The 19,341-nt window shown below is 49.4% G+C and overlaps 1 protein-coding gene across 2 annotated transcripts in view; it reads left to right on the top strand.

Moving 5' to 3' along the window:
• Pitpnc1 (phosphatidylinositol transfer protein, cytoplasmic 1) overlaps positions 1 to 19,341 on the top strand; it is a 293,224-nt gene that overhangs the window by 141,883 nt on the left and 132,000 nt on the right. For both annotated transcript variants that reach the window (XM_004630031.2, XM_023713925.1), the window contains exon 2: positions 10,186 to 10,334. In XM_004630031.2, coding sequence (XP_004630088.1) covers positions 10,186 to 10,334 — 149 coding nt within the window. The remainder of the gene's footprint in view (positions 1 to 10,185; positions 10,335 to 19,341) is intronic.

Here is a 19,341-nt window from a genome sequence, read left to right as displayed (position 1 = left end):
AAAGAGGCAGGATTTCTGTTGGAGAGTGTAGGAGCTCCGGAATCCATGGTGGTCGTGGTCTCCTAGCACTGTGAACATACCTAATCTCATGGAATTGAACACTCAGACATGGCTCAAGCGGCCAGAGCTGCAGCCAGTGGCAGAACACGTGTCCAGGCCTGTGCAGGGAGGTGAAGCCCCGGTTTCAAACCCTGGCACCGACAGGAAGAAAAAAAATTCTATAGGATAAATTGCGATAATTTTTGGCAAGTTAAAAAATAAAAAAGCAACTGTATCCTGTGAAGAACAGGATATCTGTCGGTCATTTCATGTGCAGTATTCTTTTTTTCTCCCAACTCTTGAAACCATGGTGAATTCTATTTCACCATGGCGTTGCCTAGGGGACCTGTTCCCATCCTCCCTGAGGAGGCTTCGCAGAGCCTGAGGGCCGGCCGCCTGCTGACGCAGGGAAAGGACAGGGCCACCACTCGACCTTAAGAGGACTGGTTGATAGAATCTCTCTCCAGGTCATTAGAATGAGTCCAATGTGTAATGAGAGCTCAGAAGACAGATTTTTTTAAATGTAGTGATTCCTGGAAATGTACTCAATTTACTGTCTTTTGCGTCTTTATTAACTGTCTCAGGAGAGTAGGAGTTGCCGGTCATATTTTTTTCCTCCATCAGTTCCCTGGTTTTTAAAATTTATTTTGTAACAAAGAAGAAACACCCTCAGGCTGCCAGCACTTGGAAGAGTGACTGCAGGTGACAACCACACACCCTGGCTGGCTGAGAGCCCCACACCCACAGGACCAAGAGCCCCTCCAGGGTAGGGCAAAGGAAGCTTCTGGAACCTTCCAAGCTTCAGTCACAGATTGGACTTGGTTGTGCCTTCCTCTTCTCGTGGCTGGAGGGTCACCCTAAAGTCTCCCAGTGTGCCAGCTGGCTTACTGAAGCAGAGGAGTTCCGTGACCTTGGCGTACTAGGTCTTGTTTTTCTAGGCACGAAGTGGCTTGGCTCACTCTTTCAAAACAGTCAGAACTGCCATTGTTCAGTTGTTTTGTGCTGCTGTGCCTTCAGTCTACCCATCTGTCGCCTGAAGGGCTCTGCGACTGAAACTAGCTATTGCTGTCCCTGAAAATATTTCTACTTTCAACTGGTGCTGTAACTTCCCTTCATGCTGTGGGTTATTTTCGTGAAGGATTTCCTGAAGTGTGGCTAGGTGCCATTGGCCTCGCAAGCAGATCTCACTACCTCCGACGTGGATGAACTCTCCGGGGACACCTTGGCTTGGAGACCAAGGTGCTAAAGCAAATATGGGCAAAGGGGCCACAAGCAGATGGCGCAGTTTTGGGTCCCAGGAAAGGTCTGTCTTTGCTTTCTCCTCTTGAGTCCAGAAATTGGCTGTGGGTTTAGTTTCTGTAGTAAACACAAGAGCCTCCATTTCTTGCTAAAGGTCAGGCCTGTCGTGAGACCTTTCCATTTACTTGAATTGCATTTGGTTTCACATTTTCTAGCAAATCAGATCATTAGAGGGCTCTGAGGATCAAGTTCACCCAGCTGGTAGCCTTCTGTCTTAAAGATGGAAGCCCTTAGGAAATGCTGTTTTTGCTAGACACTAGGTCTGTTGTTCACAGCTCTGCTTCCAGTGTCTGGCACACAAGACATGGTTGTAGAAGGGGTGGTCTGGAGCACGCGGGACTCCTCAGAACTAAGACAGTCCCACTTCAGTGTAGTGCTGTCTCCAAACCAAAGTGTGGCGCGTGCCCGCATTTCACCCCTAGAGCCCACTCTTCTGAGGCTTTGAGCTGGGCTCTAGAACTTCTGCGTTTGCTCTCTTAGTGGGTCTCCTGGGCTCCCACTAATGGCTGATTTGTCCAGCGTCTCGTTTAGAATCACAAAGGGATGACATCCCCGTGGCCTTCGCTGATGCTATAAAGTAGTCTCTTAAGTGCTGCATGATGTCATTTTGACTTTTCAATTTGTGAGTCACATGGGTCCACGGGGCCTGAGTACCAGCCAAGGTGAGTCAGCGTTGGGAGACAGTAGACGGTTGTGTACTAATGCACCCTCGAAAACTCTCCCTTGCTTGGTGGGGCAGATTATCCTCTGAGATGCCCGAATGTTCTTGAAATGAGCCGCGGTCTGGCGGCCACCACAGGATTGGCGTCTCGCTGGCAGCAGCGCGAAGGGCCTGCTGAGCCCTTCTCTGGGGGTGCCTGGCTGTATTTCTAGTCGCTTCAGGTCAAAGCTGAGGAGAGTTAAGCTTCGCTGTACAGTGTTGCTTATATTAGTTGGCCCCCGAAGGGGGATTGTTTTTATTTAAATGTCAATAAAATCTTTTTATCAGCTTTGTCATTTCTGCACCCTGGCACAATGACACAGGTATTACGTAAACAAGGCACCTCAAAGGGCTGCTTATAAAAATCCAGGAGAAAAGATAAATATGTGATGATGTGCTGATACCCTGAAATATGAGCTGCAGGTTTGTATTTTCTTTGTGAGATCGGATATTGGTTTTTGTGGTTTATTGACCTGAAGAGTGACATCTGACGAAACACCGAAGAACTTTACACCTTTTTTTTTTTTTTTTTTTACTTCCTTGTCTGCATGAAGAAATCTGCACACTGAATCACAGAGCCTGAAAGAACAAGGGTTAGCTAATCCTGCCCTTCCCTGGTGCAGACCCACATCAGTCCAGGCCTCGTAGGTAACGACGCACGTCACTTTCCCAAAGGAGAAAAAGGCGTATTTTGGGAGTCCTTTTCAGAGCCATGCTTGCTGTAAGGCGGCCTCCGTCAGAACCCCAGGCTGAGGAGCTCCACGCGAGGAGGCTGCGCAGTGTGCTGACCGAGGTCCCTGAGAACCTGTCCCCGTCGACTTGGGGACCCCGAAGGTCAGCGGGATCCCAGTGTGTTTGTGTTCAGCCAGTCGCTTGTGCTCTGCCAGAGCCGTGCTCTGCACTGAGTCCCCTCAGCAGCATGATGCTGTGGATGTCAGCAGCACACATCCCACACAAAGGTCGTCTTCTGTGGCATCTGAGCCTGAGGCACAGCAAGCAGACCGCTCCCCAGCCTGGCAGGGCTGGGGTGGCTCACGTGCTTCTGTCTTTCAAGGAAGAAGGCTTTTTCTGTTTCTCCTGTCTGCTGGGTTCAACACTTTCAAATAAGCTTTCATACCAAAGACCTATCAACCATAAAGACCCTACCCATTAAACAAAAACTTCATAGTCATTAAAAAAAAAATCGCTGTTTACATGGCCACCTTGAAGTATGAATCCTTCTTGCTAAGAGATTGCACATTCTTGGGTTTTTTTGGTTTGTTTTTAATTGTGATAGAGGCTGGGGAGATAGCTCAGTGGCATAAGCGCCTGCCTGGCATGTGTAAGGGCCTGAGTTCAATGTCAGGTACCAAAAAAAGAAAAAGTAATATGCCATACACAGTATAAAATGTACAGCGTTAATAACTTTTGGTGTACAAATCAGTGACATGGGATAAGTTCATGGTACTGTGTGGTCATGGCCACCATCCATCTTCAGAACTTTTTTTTAATCAGCTAGACCAAAACCTTACACTGTTAAACACTAACTTCCCATTTCCCCTTAGCCCCAGCCCAGCCAGGCCCCCGTCTGACCTTCTGTCTCTGTGAATTTGACACTTCTAGATACTTCCTATCCTTGGGAATTCCCAGGCTACTTGTTCTACTTTTGGGAAAGGTTTGATCTGACCACCACTGAACGACGCTTTTACAGAAGGAAAGGAAAATCTTGGGCAGATGGTCATGTTCTCTTTGGTTTCTTTTCTTCTTGCCTTTTCTTTCCGAGGCTGGTCCCCAACTCCTGGGCTCAAGCGATCCTTCTGCCTCAGGCTCCCAAGGCACTGGGACTCCAGGTGTGCACCACCAGGACCAGCTTGCTCAGGTCTTCCTTGTTGTCTGCATCGAGCAAGCGATGGCGAATGTCTCATTGTCGTATCCGTCAGAGAACATACAGCAGAGGAGGGAACCGGAACAGACCAACAAGCCCGGGTCAGAGATGGTGCAGAGTGGAAGGAACAGTAGCTGTGGCAGTTTATGAGCAGCGCAGGAGCGTAGGAGTTTGTGATTTTTTTTTCTCATTTGATTCTTTCCGTGCCCTGCATGACAGTTTATTAGCCCCATTCTAACCCTAACAAAACGTGGCTCAGGTAAGTAAATTGTCCCTGGTTCCAGAGTCAAAGGCAGAATCAGGACAGTGGCTCCATGTTTTCATTTCTGAGACCTCAGTGCGCTCCCCTGTGGCACACTGTGAACAATTATCACCTCCTTGGTAGCCTGAGTAATAGCCTGTCCTTGGGAGGGAGGGCTTGTGCAGTCACCCCCTCCCCACCAGGGCCCCGCCTCGCCGCTGGCAGGCCCTGGACCTGGCGTGAGTCTGCCCGCAGCCTCTGGAGTCCTGGTGGCGGCTTGGCCTGGCACAATGGCTCCTCTTCGAATCCCAGTCGGTGAAGAGGAGGGTCTAGACCAGCGTGGTCCGATAGGAATGTGTGAGTTGCAAACAAGAACATCAAATTTTACAACAGCAACATTTCTAAAATGTTAAAAGAAACAAGTGACATTCACTTTGAGGCTGTAGTCTTGTAGGTCCAGTATACCCCCAAATATTACTATTTCAGTAGATCATCAGTATGAAATTATTCATGAGCTGGTGTTTTTTCCTAATTCTGTTTCCCCCCTTGGGGTCCTGGGATTGGACCCAAGGCCTCTCTGTCACCAAGCTACACCCCTAGTCCTTTTTATTTTGAGGCAGGGCCTCACTGTGTTGCCCAGGCTGGGCTCAAACTTGCCGTCCTCTTGCCTTACCCTCTTAGAGCGCTGGGATCACAGCTGTGTGCCACCGTAGCTGGCAGGCAGAAGAAAATGTAATATGCATCGCTGCCTTTCAAATGCTTACTAGCCACCAAGCAGCTCTGAACTCGGTGGCCACTCGGTGGGGAACTGAGGCCAGCTGCACTGGACCCGGTGCCTGTGGAACAGGACAGGAGTTGGCACACTTTCTGTAGAGGCCCAGATTGTAGCGTGTGCCAGCTTTGGGGGTCACACACAGCTTCGGTGACAATACTCACCTTCGTCTCTGGGTGTCAAAGCAGCCATAGAAGGACCGCAAGCATGTCCCAGCGAAGCTTTGTTTCGGAAGCAGGCACCAGAGCAACTACTTTGCCAACCACTAGAGCAGGATTTGTCCCAGTTGATCGGCTGTGCTGTGGGATTCGGGAAACAGCTCGAACCTCTCTAGCTTCTGAGGCAAGGCTGTTAAAGTCTGGACTTACTCTCTCTCCTTCCCTGTGTGTAATTCCAGTCCTGGCAGCGCTTGGGTGAGAAGTTGGCAGCAGGCCCGCATCCTGTGTGCTTCGCCTTTCAGACACTCTCCTCGCTCGGTCCTGTGCTCACCGAGAAGCGAGTGCTTCGTTGTGCTTTGAGCTTTATGTACTGAGAGTGGAGAAGGCTGAAAGAAAGGTTCCAGAAGGGGCAGTAAGGGTCCTACGAACAATGGGAGAGCCTTAGGAGAATGCCAAATTATGTCGCCCTCCCTCTGCTTTTTCTGCACAGCTAGAGAGAAAGCAACAGGAGCTAGTTGGGAAAAAAAAATGCATAATTTCACATGAAGACAGAGGGGCTAGTGTTTCTCCACTTGTTAGGTTCTGAGGCAGCCATTCATTCTGATGGTAGAGGCCAAGGTAGGTAGGAATTCTGAGTGGGGACCTGGAGTTTCTGGGCTCACGTCTCATCAGGAAGGAAGGAGCCCACTGGGAGTTGATTCCCACTGTTTGGAAACAAGATTAGGACCAATGGTGGAAGAGAAGAGGGACAGGTGGGTGAGCACAGGGACTAGTTGGAAGGAAGATGACACCCTTGATTCTTTGGGGCCGAGGACCTGGGCCTCGTAGGAACTCTGAAGCCCAGCAGTGCTTGGGCTTGTTAGCTCTTTTGTAGCTTGGAATTCTGTTAAGCCTGGGATTTTGGGTCCAGTGTTTCTGCATGCAAAGACGAGGGCAAAGGCACTGCTGGTGCCCCATGAATAATCCCTTACTGTACTCAACCTCTTTGGCTCGAGGTTGAACTGTGTTGCATAACTTGGTGGAGCTCACGTCTACGGTCTGCAAAAGGGTGAACTGACAAACTGCTAGCTTTCCTCCGAGCGCGCGCTGCAGCTCTGCCTTCCCTCAGGTTTTCCAGGCGTGTCAGATGCTCGGCACTGCGCCTGGGTGGGAAGGAGCTGGATCCCCATGACGTTTTTTGAGTACAGAGATAATTATTTGGGGTAGCTGCTCTGATGATAGCTCACATGGAGGCTGAGCCTGCTGCGCGGAGCTCTCTAATCACGGTTGCCTGTAATGATGATTACCGAAACTCGGGAATTATAACAATAGATTTTGCAAAGTTAGAGCATAATTGCTCCCCCATTCCACATGTGAGCATAGATTAAGCAACTTTGATCTTTCAGGCAGACTTTTGTTACTCAACTTTTGAAATGGCAAAATTCAGAGGCCTGGCTCTGTGCCACCCGCCCACCCCGCCCCCACGTACCTTTTTAATCAGTCAGGCCCAGATCTGTTAAAGCCATCCACCTGTCGAAGATGCAAGGGCTGAGGCTGGGAGAAGTGGCCAGAGCACACACCTGCGGCACGCGGAGCCCAGCTCTGCCCTCTTGACGCCGAGGCAGACCTTCAGCCTCGCCAGAAGCGACCTCGTCCATTGGCAGCACCTACCCGGGTGAATGGTTACACTAGGAACAAATGTAAAGCACCTGAGGATGCCGGAACTCAGGGGCAGCCAGTAAAAACTACACCATGTCATCGCCACCATCTTTATCTTCATCAATTCTGTTATAAATTTCCAGGCTCCGAGGTCTTCAGAACCCTCCTGAGCCTCTGGATTTTGTAGCCTTCGTTTGATATGCAAGTCTGTTTGGAGATCAGGGCTATTTGGAGTTAGCGGCATTTTCACTAAACTTGGCACAGAGGTTTGCAAGGTATTAGTATGAAAGAGGAAAAAAGAAACAGGCCTCCCCAGAGTGAGCCCCCGGGCTGGCACCAGTTAGCCCGGATGCAGCCTGACACCACACTCTGCTGAAAGGGCTTGGCACCAAGTGCCTCTGAATGCAGGAGGGCTGCAGTCCCCCAGGATTTGGCATTTTTGAAGGTTCTCTGGCAGTTTAGAAAAGGTGGTTCAAGGACTCGATTCCTTCCCGCCGTGCCAACCCAGACATTGCTGCTGGTATGTGCAGATTCAGTGCGTTTAACTACACAGTAAACTGCTTTGGGATGGCCTAGCCCTATGGGCAGCAGCCAGGAGAGAAGGCCTCACTTTTTCTGGGAGGAAAGGGATGGCCACAAACCCTCTGGCCCTCTCAGTGTCTGGGCCCAAGTGTTTCTCCACCCTCACCCACCACCACCGAGCATCTGCAGCCATCCCCAGTCCGGCACTGGTGTGGTGAGCAGCGCTGGCGCCTGCTCTGTGCCAACTCATGCAGGAGCCCACCAGAATGGTCAGTGGGGCGGCTGGGCCCTCCACAGCCCTCTGGTGAACTAGCTGCCTCGCTGTCCCCATCGCCACCAAGCAGGAAGCCCTCCAGCTGAGCCCCGCCAGGGCCAGCTCGCGTCTGGCTGGTGGCTTTTCTGTCTGTGCATCAGCCTTGTCTCATATGCTTTGCATATGTGAGTGGGTGGAGGCCCCAGAGACTGCTGGCTGGCAGATATAATTTTTCTGTAAACCCCCACCGAAGCCCTTGACAGGACTTTGGGTTAAGAGTGTCTCCTGAAATGCTGGCCAATGCTTCCTTCAAAAACTGAAATGAAATTCACAGAACATAAAATTAACCTTTCTCTTTCCCTCCTATGGTGCTAAGGATTGAACCCAGGGCCTTCCTGTGTATGCAAGTGCTCTACCACACACTGTACCCCATCCCTAACTTAAATGGTTTTTTTTTTTTTTTTGCGGAACTGGGGATTTGAACTCAGACCCCGCACTTGCCAGGCAAGCGCTTATTCTACTGCGCCATCTCCCCGGCCCCTTAAATCATTTTAGAATGAACGATTCGGTGGCATCCAGTTCAGTTGGGATGTACAGCCACCACTGCTGCCCAAATGCGTCCACCCCAAAGCACCCTGTGCCCCTTGTACAAGTATTTTAGAGCCTCATCCCAGTGGCTTACACTGCAGAGCTTATTGTTCCGATACTGTAGGCCCGAGGACTGAGACGGGCTTGGTCCCATCTGTGTCAGGCTTGGTCCTGGTGCTGTCTTTCTGCCTCATCTTCTAGGCCTGTCTCTGTGTCCCGTTTTCTCCCGTGTGTAGACACCAGGCACAATGGATTGGGGCCCATCCTAAGGACCTCACTGTAACTTGGTTATCTCTGTAAAGGTCCCAATTCCAAGTAATAACTAACAAATAAAGACCAATCCCTGATGGGGCAGTGGATCAGGACTTCACCGTGAGAACTCTGAGGGACACACACTGGCCTGTAACGCCCATTAAGCAGTTTCAGTAGATTAGTGATACTCCATTCCTTTTCATGGGTGAATAATATTCAATCACATGTAAACATTTGTTTTTGGAACAGCAAGTTACCAAACACCTGCCAGTGCAGTCTCCGTGGTGGCTGAGTGGCGGTTCCCCGCACCAGGTTTGCGTGCCACATGGAGCAGCGCCGATCTCACAGGTCTTGCGGCGCCCACGCATCCAGTCGATGACCTTGCTCTTACTGTCATCTTTTAAAGACAGTCTTTGTGAAGAAAAGCGAAAGCAACACGGGACTAAGGGGAAGGCAGGTCAAGTTTCTGACCCGATGATCATTTTAAAATGGATTTTATCCTCTTTCCTCTTCCGGCTCTTGTCCTCAGCACTCCTCTTCCCCCTCACCCCCCTCACCCCAAGTGGACAAATACACTCACATTCAACACGATTTAAGATACAGGAGGAAAGGCATGGCCCAGATAGGACACGCAGCCCTTTGAGAAGACCGGGCGGCTCCGTTGGTTCCCATCGTCATGGTTACTGGGCCGGTTGCTGATGCAGAGCAGAGTGTGGGAACTTCACACTTCCTTCCCAATCTGCCTCGGCATGCACGAGGGACCTCTGGGCCAAGGTTCCCACAGCTCTGCTCTGACAGCGCTGCCGCCATTACGCTGCATGCGCCTCTTTAATTTAAAATCTCTTTCTCCCTCTTGCACGCATGGACAGGCGACCTGCATTCCTGCTGGCTCAGGCCTCTGGGGGCCAATCAGGACCCCTCTCCTCCACCCCAGAGGCCCCTGTGGTAACGACATGGTGTCTCTGTTGAGTGACACCGAATCTGCAGGAGGGACCTCAGCAGGGTCGCAGCATCCTGCCTCCTGACCCTGAGCAGACGTGTCCCTCTTGCAAAAGTTATTTTATTTCCGCCTGTCTTCTTCCCCTCCATCAAATTAGTTCTGTCACTTGAAAGTCCCCTGGGGAAAGAAATGCATTCTGGCCCCAGGATTTTCAGACAGGCACGAAGGAGAGTGAAACAGCACAGTTGTGAAGATAGGACAGAAAATGTTCCTAGTGTTTGTTGCTCCGTTTTGTGATTCTAGGGTAACACATGGGTTCCAGGAGTCGCCTGGCAGGCTGCATGCCCAGAAAGGAACGGGGTAAATGTAGCTGGAGATGCTGAAGATGCCTTCTGCGTGGCGCGGCTCCAGCCAGCCGTCTCTCGGCCTTGGCTGCACTCAGAACCAGCGTGGAGAGCTTTTCAGAGCTCCCAAGGGAGCCAGCGTCCAGCCACCTGGGGCAAGAGGCCTCCAGGAGAGTTGGGCGCTCCGGAAAGGGGGGTCCAAGAGACAGGTGACGCTGAGTGTATGGTGCCCTGCAGTGCTGCTGAGTGGGCAGAAAGCAGAAACAGAAATAACACACCCGAGGCTGCCCGTGACCAGGCCACATGGGGTGTCGGCGCCACTGACCTTGCAGAACCAGAACGAAAGGGAGATGCACGTGTCCCTTTGTCTACTGCCGCCCTGGGGCTGGTCTGTGGCTCCCAAGGGCCACAGCATGACCCAGCACGGTGCCACTTCCGCCCTCCTCCCTAGGCCCAAGTGGTGGCCTCCTTTTCTCCGTAGCATGTGACGAGTTGCTCCGTGCACTGTGGGCGGCCGTTTGTCAGAGTCAGGCTAAGGGCTGACCACTCTGTCTCCTTCTCTTCACACCTTGCAGTACAAAATCGGACAGCTGTACATGATCAGCAAGCACAGCCACGAGCAGAGCGACCGTGGAGAAGGGGTGGAGGTCGTCCAGAATGAGCCCTTCGAGGACCCTCACCACGGCAACGGGCAGTTCACCGAGAAGAGGGTGTATCTCAACAGGTAGGTCGCGGCAGCCCAGAATGCACCAGGAACTCCCACCCCGGGACCTGGGCACCCTTGAGGTAAAAGCTGGGGGTGGGGGACAGGGTCTGAGAAAGAAGGGACCTTGGAAAGCTGTGGGTGTGCCCTCTGCACCCACCAATCCCATTGCTTCCTGAAATGGAGTCCACTGTGCCTGCCCCCCGGCATTCTGAGAAGCAGGCCTCAACATCATCCTCATCTGGACGTGGTTTTGTTTTGTTTTTAGACAAGGTCTGTTTAGTTCAGGCTGGCCTCAAACTCATAAAGATCTCCCTGCCTCAGCCTCCCAGGACTAGGATTATAGGCTTGTGCCACCAAGCCTACCTTCATCAGAAAGTTTTTTGTCTTCCCTTTCCTTTCCTGGCCCTTTCATGACACTAGGTGAAATCTGATCTTCAGAGAGGAAGGCTTTGTCTTTTCTCCTTGTTCAGTGCTAGCCGTGGGAGCAAGGGCTGTGCTCACAAGGGGTAGGAAGGTGCTGAAAGGGCAGTGCCTTTGGGTCTCGATTTACTAGACCAGTTGGATTCTTTCAAAAGGAATTGACAGGAACTGGGGAGATGGCTCAGTGGAGTAAGCGCTTCCCTGGCAAGCGCAAGGGCCTGAGTCCGCCAAAAAAAAAAAAAAGGAAATGACAGAATGCACAGTGACCTGTGATCAGAGGGGGGATGTGCAGGTTCTAAGGTGGCTTCTGTCCCTCTAGTGAGCCCGTCCTGACTAGGGTAGGGGTTGTTACTCTCCACTTGAAGGATAAAGCATCATGCGTTATGAGTCAGAACTGACCAAGACTGCCATTCCTGCAACTCGGGATTCCTCTCCATCCCTTGCTGTTTTCCCATCACCGGTGGCACGACTGATTATTGGAGCCTGCCTCACCCTCCTGCCCTCTCCCCTGCTCTCGCGTGTCTTCTTCCACTCAGTTATTTGTTGGACGAGAATAGTTTTAGTGAGATAACACATGGAACGTATTTTATTGCCACTGTCTTTCAGCAAATCGTGTTGCCTTAGCCTTTCTAGAAATGCTTTAACCACCACGTGGCTTCCCCGATTGGCCCGCTTATGATTACTCGCAAGCACTTCCAGCACGCTAGCTGCGCAGTGCCCGCCCGTTTGTCCACTAACCCCGTGAACACCTGCGTGGCCAGATGCTTCTCAGTGAGCCGTAGATGGATCCCACCACTCTCACGCTGGTTCACCGTGCAGCTGGCTGACGCAGACCATTCTGCCGGATGGGAGACGCCGGGTCCTGTCCACCAGGCTGGACAGCAGTTCTCCAGGCTGGTGTCCTGACAGCAAAAGCCTTAGAATGATGAAAACCAATGTGCTTTCATCTGCCCAGGCGTGCGGGGGAATTCCTGAGTCATGATGAAATGCAAATGGGATCGGTCACATTCATCTATCAGAAGTGATGAATTCCCAGGATTTGGAACCCGTACTGCCTGCGGCCAGCTACAGAACTGCAGGAATCGCTGGGCTCTGGGTCTGGCCCGGGGCGGGCTTCCTCCCAGAGGCAGTTTCTCTAGGCTGCTCCGGTATTCTTAGTGCGGAGGGTGTGAAGCAAATATCGAGCAGGTTTCCCCTCGGGGATCACCTTTGTTGGGCTAGAAGTGAGGCAGATCGGGGAAAATAGAACTATGGAAAATTCCATTGCTTGGCAGCAGATTGTTGTCTCTTAACTGACTGCCTGGGAAATACTCCTTGTACACCCAAATCAAGAAGAATTATAGAAACTTTATAACCTTTGCTGAAGCCAAATAGAAAGTGTCCAGCTGTCTTTGTCCTGTCTCTATCAAAATGTATGATGTTTATTTTAAAGGAGAGTCATAAACACAAGCAAGAGGGAAATTTGTTATAAATAGAATATGTGGGCTTCCAGAAATAGTAACTAAAGAGATTAATGCGGACCCTCCCCCACTTCCTATGACAAACACAGGATGGAATAAAACAATATAAAGCTGAGCTAAAAACAAAGACAGAGGAAATCCTCAGGTGCTGGGGACAGAGAGGACTCCAACCAGGGTTAAAAGCGGGACAGAGGGCACTAAGAAAGCCAGGGAACCTCAGAACCTGGGAAGGTTCTGGCATATGGGGGTGGAGGTGTCGGGTCCATAACGCAGTAGGAAACGTGGCCTCGGGCCCTCATAAATAGGGAGTCAGAACTGAGAACCAGGCCAAGAAGGGTCTTGGAAGATCAAAGGCTGAGAGAAGTTACTGTCTAGACACCCACGCTGGAAGAACTACTGAAGGATTTACCAGGAGAAGGAAGAGGACTATTTATGTTTTAAATGTATTTGGTTGTTGAATGGTCTCACTATGCAGTTCAGACTCATGGTGGTCCCCTGCTTTCAGCTTCCCCAGCACTGGGATTATAGGTGTGCGCCCCTATGCTCGGACTCTGGCTGGCTCAGCACACCCTGGGGGCTGGCACAGCATGTGGTGCTGGGGATTGAGCAGCCTTCCCTGCGCCTGCCTAAGCTTGACAAAGCAGGTGCTTTAGTCCGCTGAGCTATCTCACCAGCCCTGCACCTATTTATTTATACAAATGAATTGATAAGCATTTGGGCAAGTCCGAATGAACATAGAATGTTTTAGAACACTAATAATGGCTTATTGAGGGTATATTTATAAAATCTAAACAGTAACTCAGAAGAGGGTAAGGTAGTAATTACAGCAAAACAAAAGCCCACTAAGACGCTACTTAGGAATTGGAGAGCTAGTTTATTGTCTTAGACTCCTTAAGCAAATATGTGTATTTAAAATGTTTAGGTAACAACCCCTCCAGCACACGCACTGTGGTTTGAACCCAGGGCCTTCGCACTCAGCTCCACCCAAAGCCATTTCGTCATCTTCATTTCGAGCTAGGGTCTCCCTACAATACCCCGGCCGGCCTTGAACATGTGCTCCTCCCTCTGTAGCCTTCCAGACGGCTGGGATTGTCAGCTCATGCTGCCTTTGGTTTGACAAAACTAAAAGTAACTTCTGCAGGAATATTAAAGCAATAAATCACCTCTAAAAGAAAACACGATCAATCCATAGAAGGCACAGACATAAAAAGAGAAGCCAGCTGGGGCTGTCGCTCTTGGCAGCCTGTTTGCTTTACACACAGAAGGCCTTGGGTTCAACCACCAGTTCCACAAAGAATAAAGAATGGAAAACATGGGTACAGCAACATAAATCAGAAGGTCAGGTACTCACATCCCCAGTCACCATGTGACCTAGTTCTGGCTCATAAGACACAAGATTTCCCTCCCTGATAAAAAATGGAAGTCGTTCAGGAGCTGTCTTTCGTAGTCAAGAGGGCATGTTGTGCTTATAAGAAAGCGTTATGAGGAAAATAACTCCCAACCTGTTGGAGGTCAGATGTGCCGAGTTCCTGGTCTCCAGCAACCAGGAACAAAGTCGTGAACCAAGGGAGGAAGTTGGGAGAGTTTTATTGGAAATAAGAAGAATAGCTCCTAGATTTCGGGAGCGGGCCTGAGTGGGTAGCCACTGAGACCTTTGTCAAAAGTATTTTATACAGGGCCCAACATGGTACAACACGGGCCAAACTGCAATCAGCCTGCAGGATTCCAAGCGTAGCAGCTTAGCTCATATTGACCCAGTAGGGAAGCGAGTTGCATAGCAAGAGTCACTGGGAGGAACAAGGGCTTTCCTGGAGAGGGACGGGAGCGCCAGCCCAGGTGCTCTGCCCCTGCCTGCGTGTGATGTTTGAGCCCGCCGGCCCAGGGGATGCTAACCACCGTGCCATCTCAAGCTGTTGTTGCTCTCCAGGGAGCTGACAACCCCGGCCTCTGCGTGTCCATCTGAGGCCTGGCTCTCTCTAGATTCGCCTCTAGCCACCATTTTGAAGTCTTCATCTGTTGCGTTGACTCCCCCAAGGGCCTGATCACTCTCTGACTGCCTGACAACTTCCGTCCAACTTAGCTGTCCAGAAGAAAAGGAAGAGCACCCCGAATTCCTGCAGCCTTGCTTCCCCATTGAGCGATGCCAAGGCCAAAAGATACCCACTTCACAGTGAGGATCAGTCGTTTACATTATTCCCAGCCGTGTTTTATTCATGGGATTTGAAGAAGCCAACTGTCAGAAAGGAAAGTACAAGGAAAAGAAAGGGCAGAGTGGAGGGCAAATTAAGAGACAGGGAGGAGCCGGAGAGATGGCCCAGCAGTCTAAAGCACCTGCTTAGGCAAGCAGAGGCAGGCGCAGGGGATCACGGTCAGATCCCTGGCTTCGCATGCTGCGCCGGCTCTGCCCTCCAGGTGGGCTGAGCCAGCTAAAAACTGTGCAGTGATGGTATGACAAGAAAATCTAGGGGCTCAGGGTGTAGCTCAGTAGCACAGCACCTGCCTGGCAAGGGCCAGGGCCTGAGTATGATTCTCGGTACGAAATAAATAAGTAAATAGAAATTTATAAATCAATCTACTAAAGCATAGACATGGAACTACTATGTAAGACATTAGCAAACCAAATACCTCAGAATATTGATAAGGAAAAATCATGTCCCAATTAGATATGTCCCTAAAATCCATTACATTAACTTTTTAAAGTATGTGAATAACTAAAAAAGCTCAATACCAAACACATTAAAATGAAACCAACAAAAAGTCCAATTAAAAGGCCGGTGATATAGCTCAGTGGACTAAGCACCTGCTTAGGTAAGTGCAGGGGCCAGGGTTCGATTGCTCGCCAGCCCTGCCCCGAGGCACGCTGAGCCGGTGATGGAGTCCGGGCATGGTAGCGCACACCTGTAATCCCAGCACTAGGGAGGCAGAAATCAAGAGGATCACTATGAGTCCAAGCTGCGCAGTGAGATCCTGCACACACACCCAGACACGCACACGCATGTGCGCACGTGCACACACACACAAACACACACACACTTAACAAGCCCGATTAAGCCAGGCATAGTAGTGCACACCTATAATCCCAGCACTCAGGAGGCTGAGGCAGGAGGATTGCCATGACTTTGAGGCCAGCCTAAATTACACACCAAAAACTTGTCTTAAAAAATTAAAAAAGGGGGCCAGGGAGATAGCTCAGTGGAATAAGTGCTTGCCGTGCAAGCACAAGGTTCTGAGTTGGATCCCTGGTACCACCAAAAAAGAAAAGAAAAATAAACACAAAAAAATGTCAAACTGATAAATGGGCAAATTAATTGAACAGAGTTCTCAAAAGAAGTACAAATGAGCAATTAATATATGGGAGAAGGAGGCTAAACATCTTTAGTGATGATGAAAATGGCAAATCAAGATGACATGAAGATTCCATCTCATGCTAGTCGTCAATACAAAAAACAATCAGTGCTGGGGAGGGCGAGGGGAGAAAGGGGCACTCTCACGCTGTTCATGGGAATGCCAGCTCGGTGGAACACTGTGGAAATCCGCGTAAGCGTTCTCAGAACACTCAAGCAGAGCTACGGTTTGCCGCTTCCGGTATGTTCTCAAAACAGTTAACGCTGCCACACAGCCTTTGCATGTGTACCTGTGCTTGTAGCGGCACAGTCCCCAGCAGCCTAGATGCCCTTCAGCAGATGAACGGACAGGAAAACAGAAGAGCTAAACAGGGTCACTAGCAGGGTAACGGGTGGAACTGGGGCCGTGCTGAGGTGACATGACCTGGCCAGTCTCACGAGTTCAATACCCCCTTTTCTCTTATTTAAAGAGAAAATTAAATAAGAGAAAATATAAAACTAGGAGGAATTTAAAACTAGGTGTGGCGAAAGAAAGAAGAAAGAAGAAAGGGGAGAAAGAAGGAAGAAAAAGAGGATGGAAAAGAAAGGGAGGGAAGAGGGCAAGGTAACAGAAATTTAGTGACAGGGAAGGGATGGAGGAGGAGGAGGAACGGAGAGGGCTACAGTGAGGATCAGAGTGTGTTGTGTGTGTGTGTGTGTGTGTGTGTCAGTGTACCACACAGATCTCATTATTCTGTATCACTAATGCACACCAATAAAAAATAAATAAAATGGAGTAGCACTAGGGGTTAACAAGGATCTGGGAAACCGACTCACTTCCGTTGCTGGTGAGAGATGTAAACTATGCCACCTCTTTAGAGAACAATTAGCAATAATTGGGAAAGTCAAAAATCTGCATGTATTCCACTTCCCAATTCTGTGTCTAGGTTGAACTCTAGAGAAATTGTTGTACTGTGCACAAGAGACAGGTACCAGGAGATTAATTCTAACATTACCTGCAGTGCAAAATAAATGAAAACGGTCCAGATATCACTGGGAATACATTATAGTTCATTCACATCATGGAAAATTCCATAGTAGTCAACTTAATAAGGCAGATATACTTTGAAAAATGTCATAAAGTGCAAGAGGCAAGTTATAAAAAACAAACAGCTGGGTGTGGTGGCACACACCCATGATCCCGGCCCTCTGGGGAGGCTGAGGCAGGAGGATCACAAGTTTTGGCCAACAAGGGCAACCCAGGAACTGAGCAAGACCCAGTCTCAAAATGTAAAAAATTTAAAAATCCCTGAATTTAATCCCAGTGCTACCAAAAAGAAGTGTGTGTGTCTGTGTGTATGGTGTGAGGCGTATCATATATGAATACATATATGAACACATGTCTTAGCTATACAGAGCATTGCTACATTTATGCATATGGTGTGTGCATATTGTTCACAAATAACTACAAACGCGGTGCAGGCATCGTGGTGCGCAGCTGGTCTCTGGCCGGTGGTTACTTGTAGAAGGGAGAGAAAGCAGCTGGCCCGGGAAGAAACGCCGCCACTACGTCTGTGTCTGTAACACTGAGTCTCTTTTTTTCCCCAAAAAAGTAGAAAGATCATCACAGATGTAGGAAAATGGTGACTTGTTCCATCTCAGTGGTGATGTGAAGGTTCACGGAACGAGAGCTGGCCGTGCGCTCACTGGGAGAGTGCTTCCTTAGCGCGCACAGGCCCAGGCTCAACCCCCAGCGCCGAGACACTCCACATTCATGCAACTGTAAACTGAAACAGGTCAACTTTACTATACAATGTAAATAAAATTTATGACATTGTTAAAAACGCTGTTTAGTAGATGCATAAATAGCTGTCTGTCTGTCTGTCTGTCTGTCTGTCTGTCTGTCCGTCCGTCTGTCTGTCTGTGTGTCTGTCTCTCCAGGGTTAAGTATTAAACCCAAGACCTTGTGCGTGCTGGGCGAAAGCTCACTCATTCAGCAATCTCCCTAGTTCCTCTCAAATTCTGTACACGTCTGACTTTCTCCATAATTAAACAATATTTTTAACATAAACCGGGTAGAGAACTGCTGCCTCATTACTCTCAGAACTGGGTACAATAGTGACAGGAGAGGAACCCGAGAGACACAGGTAGCGCCCGCTGAGAGAGGAAGTGCTCTGCTGTTCTGGCTTAGGAATAATGGGACCTGGAAGGTGGCGCTCAGGCCGCTGAGTTGTAGAATAAATACCTGGCTAAGCATCTAAGAAACTATCCTTTCCAAACTCTTGAGAAGTCTATGACCTGAAAGGATAGTGCATCTAGAATTCTGAAAAAGGAGCCAGTAAAACTTCAGAAGTTTGGAATTATGAACCATTTTCTATCAAGAAAAAATTAAATGGGTAAGTCTTATTTTGGACTCCAAAATGCCAGTGGTACAAGTATGAGATGAGGGATTTAATTTATTATTTTTTAAGTATTTTATGTATTCATTTATTTGGTACAGGGTCTCCCTACACAACATGGACTCATAGTGATCCTCCTGTCTCAGCCTGCCCTGCACTGGGATTGCAGACATGCGCCACCACGCCAAGTCAGTTTTGGTGGCTGGCACAGTGTGTCTAGGGTTCCGGAGCAGGCACAGCATACAGTACTGGGGATTGAGCCCTGGTCCTTGTGCTTGCCGGGCAGGCGCTTAGACCGCTGAGCTGTCTCCCCAGTCTAGATGAAGGATTTAGATTTGACTGGCATTTTTTTTTTTTTTTTTTCGGAACCAGGGATTGAACTCAGGCCCTTGCACTTGCCAGGGAAGCGCTTATTCCACTGAGCCATCTCCCCAGCCCCTAGGATTTAGATTTGAAAGAAACAGTGATTTGGGTTGACAACTTAACATGAAGAATGTTATATGTGTATATACACACATACATAATTTTTGTATGAACACATAAGGATGTATATCTGTACATATAATAGATCTACATCTATGAACATTATTCTTCGCCCAACATGATAATGTTGCCTAATTTCCCACCAGTCAAAACAGTCATAGATTATTTTTATGTTTCCTAAAAAGCACATAGACATGTGGTGAGTTGAAAGAACTGGAAACTGTGGTGAATGGACAAGTGGCTGAAGAAGCCAAGGACGCTTAGCCTGGACGGAGTAGACTCGGGCGTATCATGGTGCGGTTAGGTGGGGAAGCGTTAGAGCCACAGGTGCCATCGGACCATCAGCACAAGACCAGTGGAGAGGGAGAGAGACTTGAGACTTGCTTTATGGGAGAACTTTCCAAGCACATGAGCCGTCTGAGAACGTGACAGGTGCCTTGTGTTATGCTGCCACAGGGGCACAGGGGCATGATTGGGATGCCCACGCTCAGGCTGCCCTCAAGCCGATTCGGGCATCCAGCAGGCGCACAAATCACAGGGCAGATTCAATGGGACAGTCCGGGAGAGCCTTCTGAACTCTGCTTTGCTACACTTGAAGTGTGCAGCCAACATTATTAAATATAGAGCTCAGTGAACTTGAATTCATGAGTTGGCGAAGCGACTGGAAGCCTTCCTTATATCAATCTATATGGAAAATCAGATCACATTCAGAAATGGCTTTATTGATTTATTACCCAAAGTAACTATTAGAGAGGCAGTGGAAATATTCAGAGCCCGTGCAATCAGGGCCTACTCTCCCATTAATGCAGAAGAAAGCAAATTGTTCAAATGGGAATTAGACTCAACCATGGTTTTTATCACCACATAAAAACAGCCGTCTCTCAGAGATCCACTCACTTTCGCTGGTGCCTGAGTTACCGCGGGATGAGTGGGGAGGAGC

The sequence above is a fragment of the Octodon degus genome, unplaced genomic scaffold (assembly GCF_000260255.1).
Source record: "Octodon degus isolate 3935 unplaced genomic scaffold, OctDeg1.0 scaffold00033, whole genome shotgun sequence".
Taxonomy (NCBI): domain Eukaryota; kingdom Metazoa; phylum Chordata; class Mammalia; order Rodentia; family Octodontidae; genus Octodon; species Octodon degus.
This window is presented reverse-complemented; position numbering and strand designations above follow the sequence as displayed.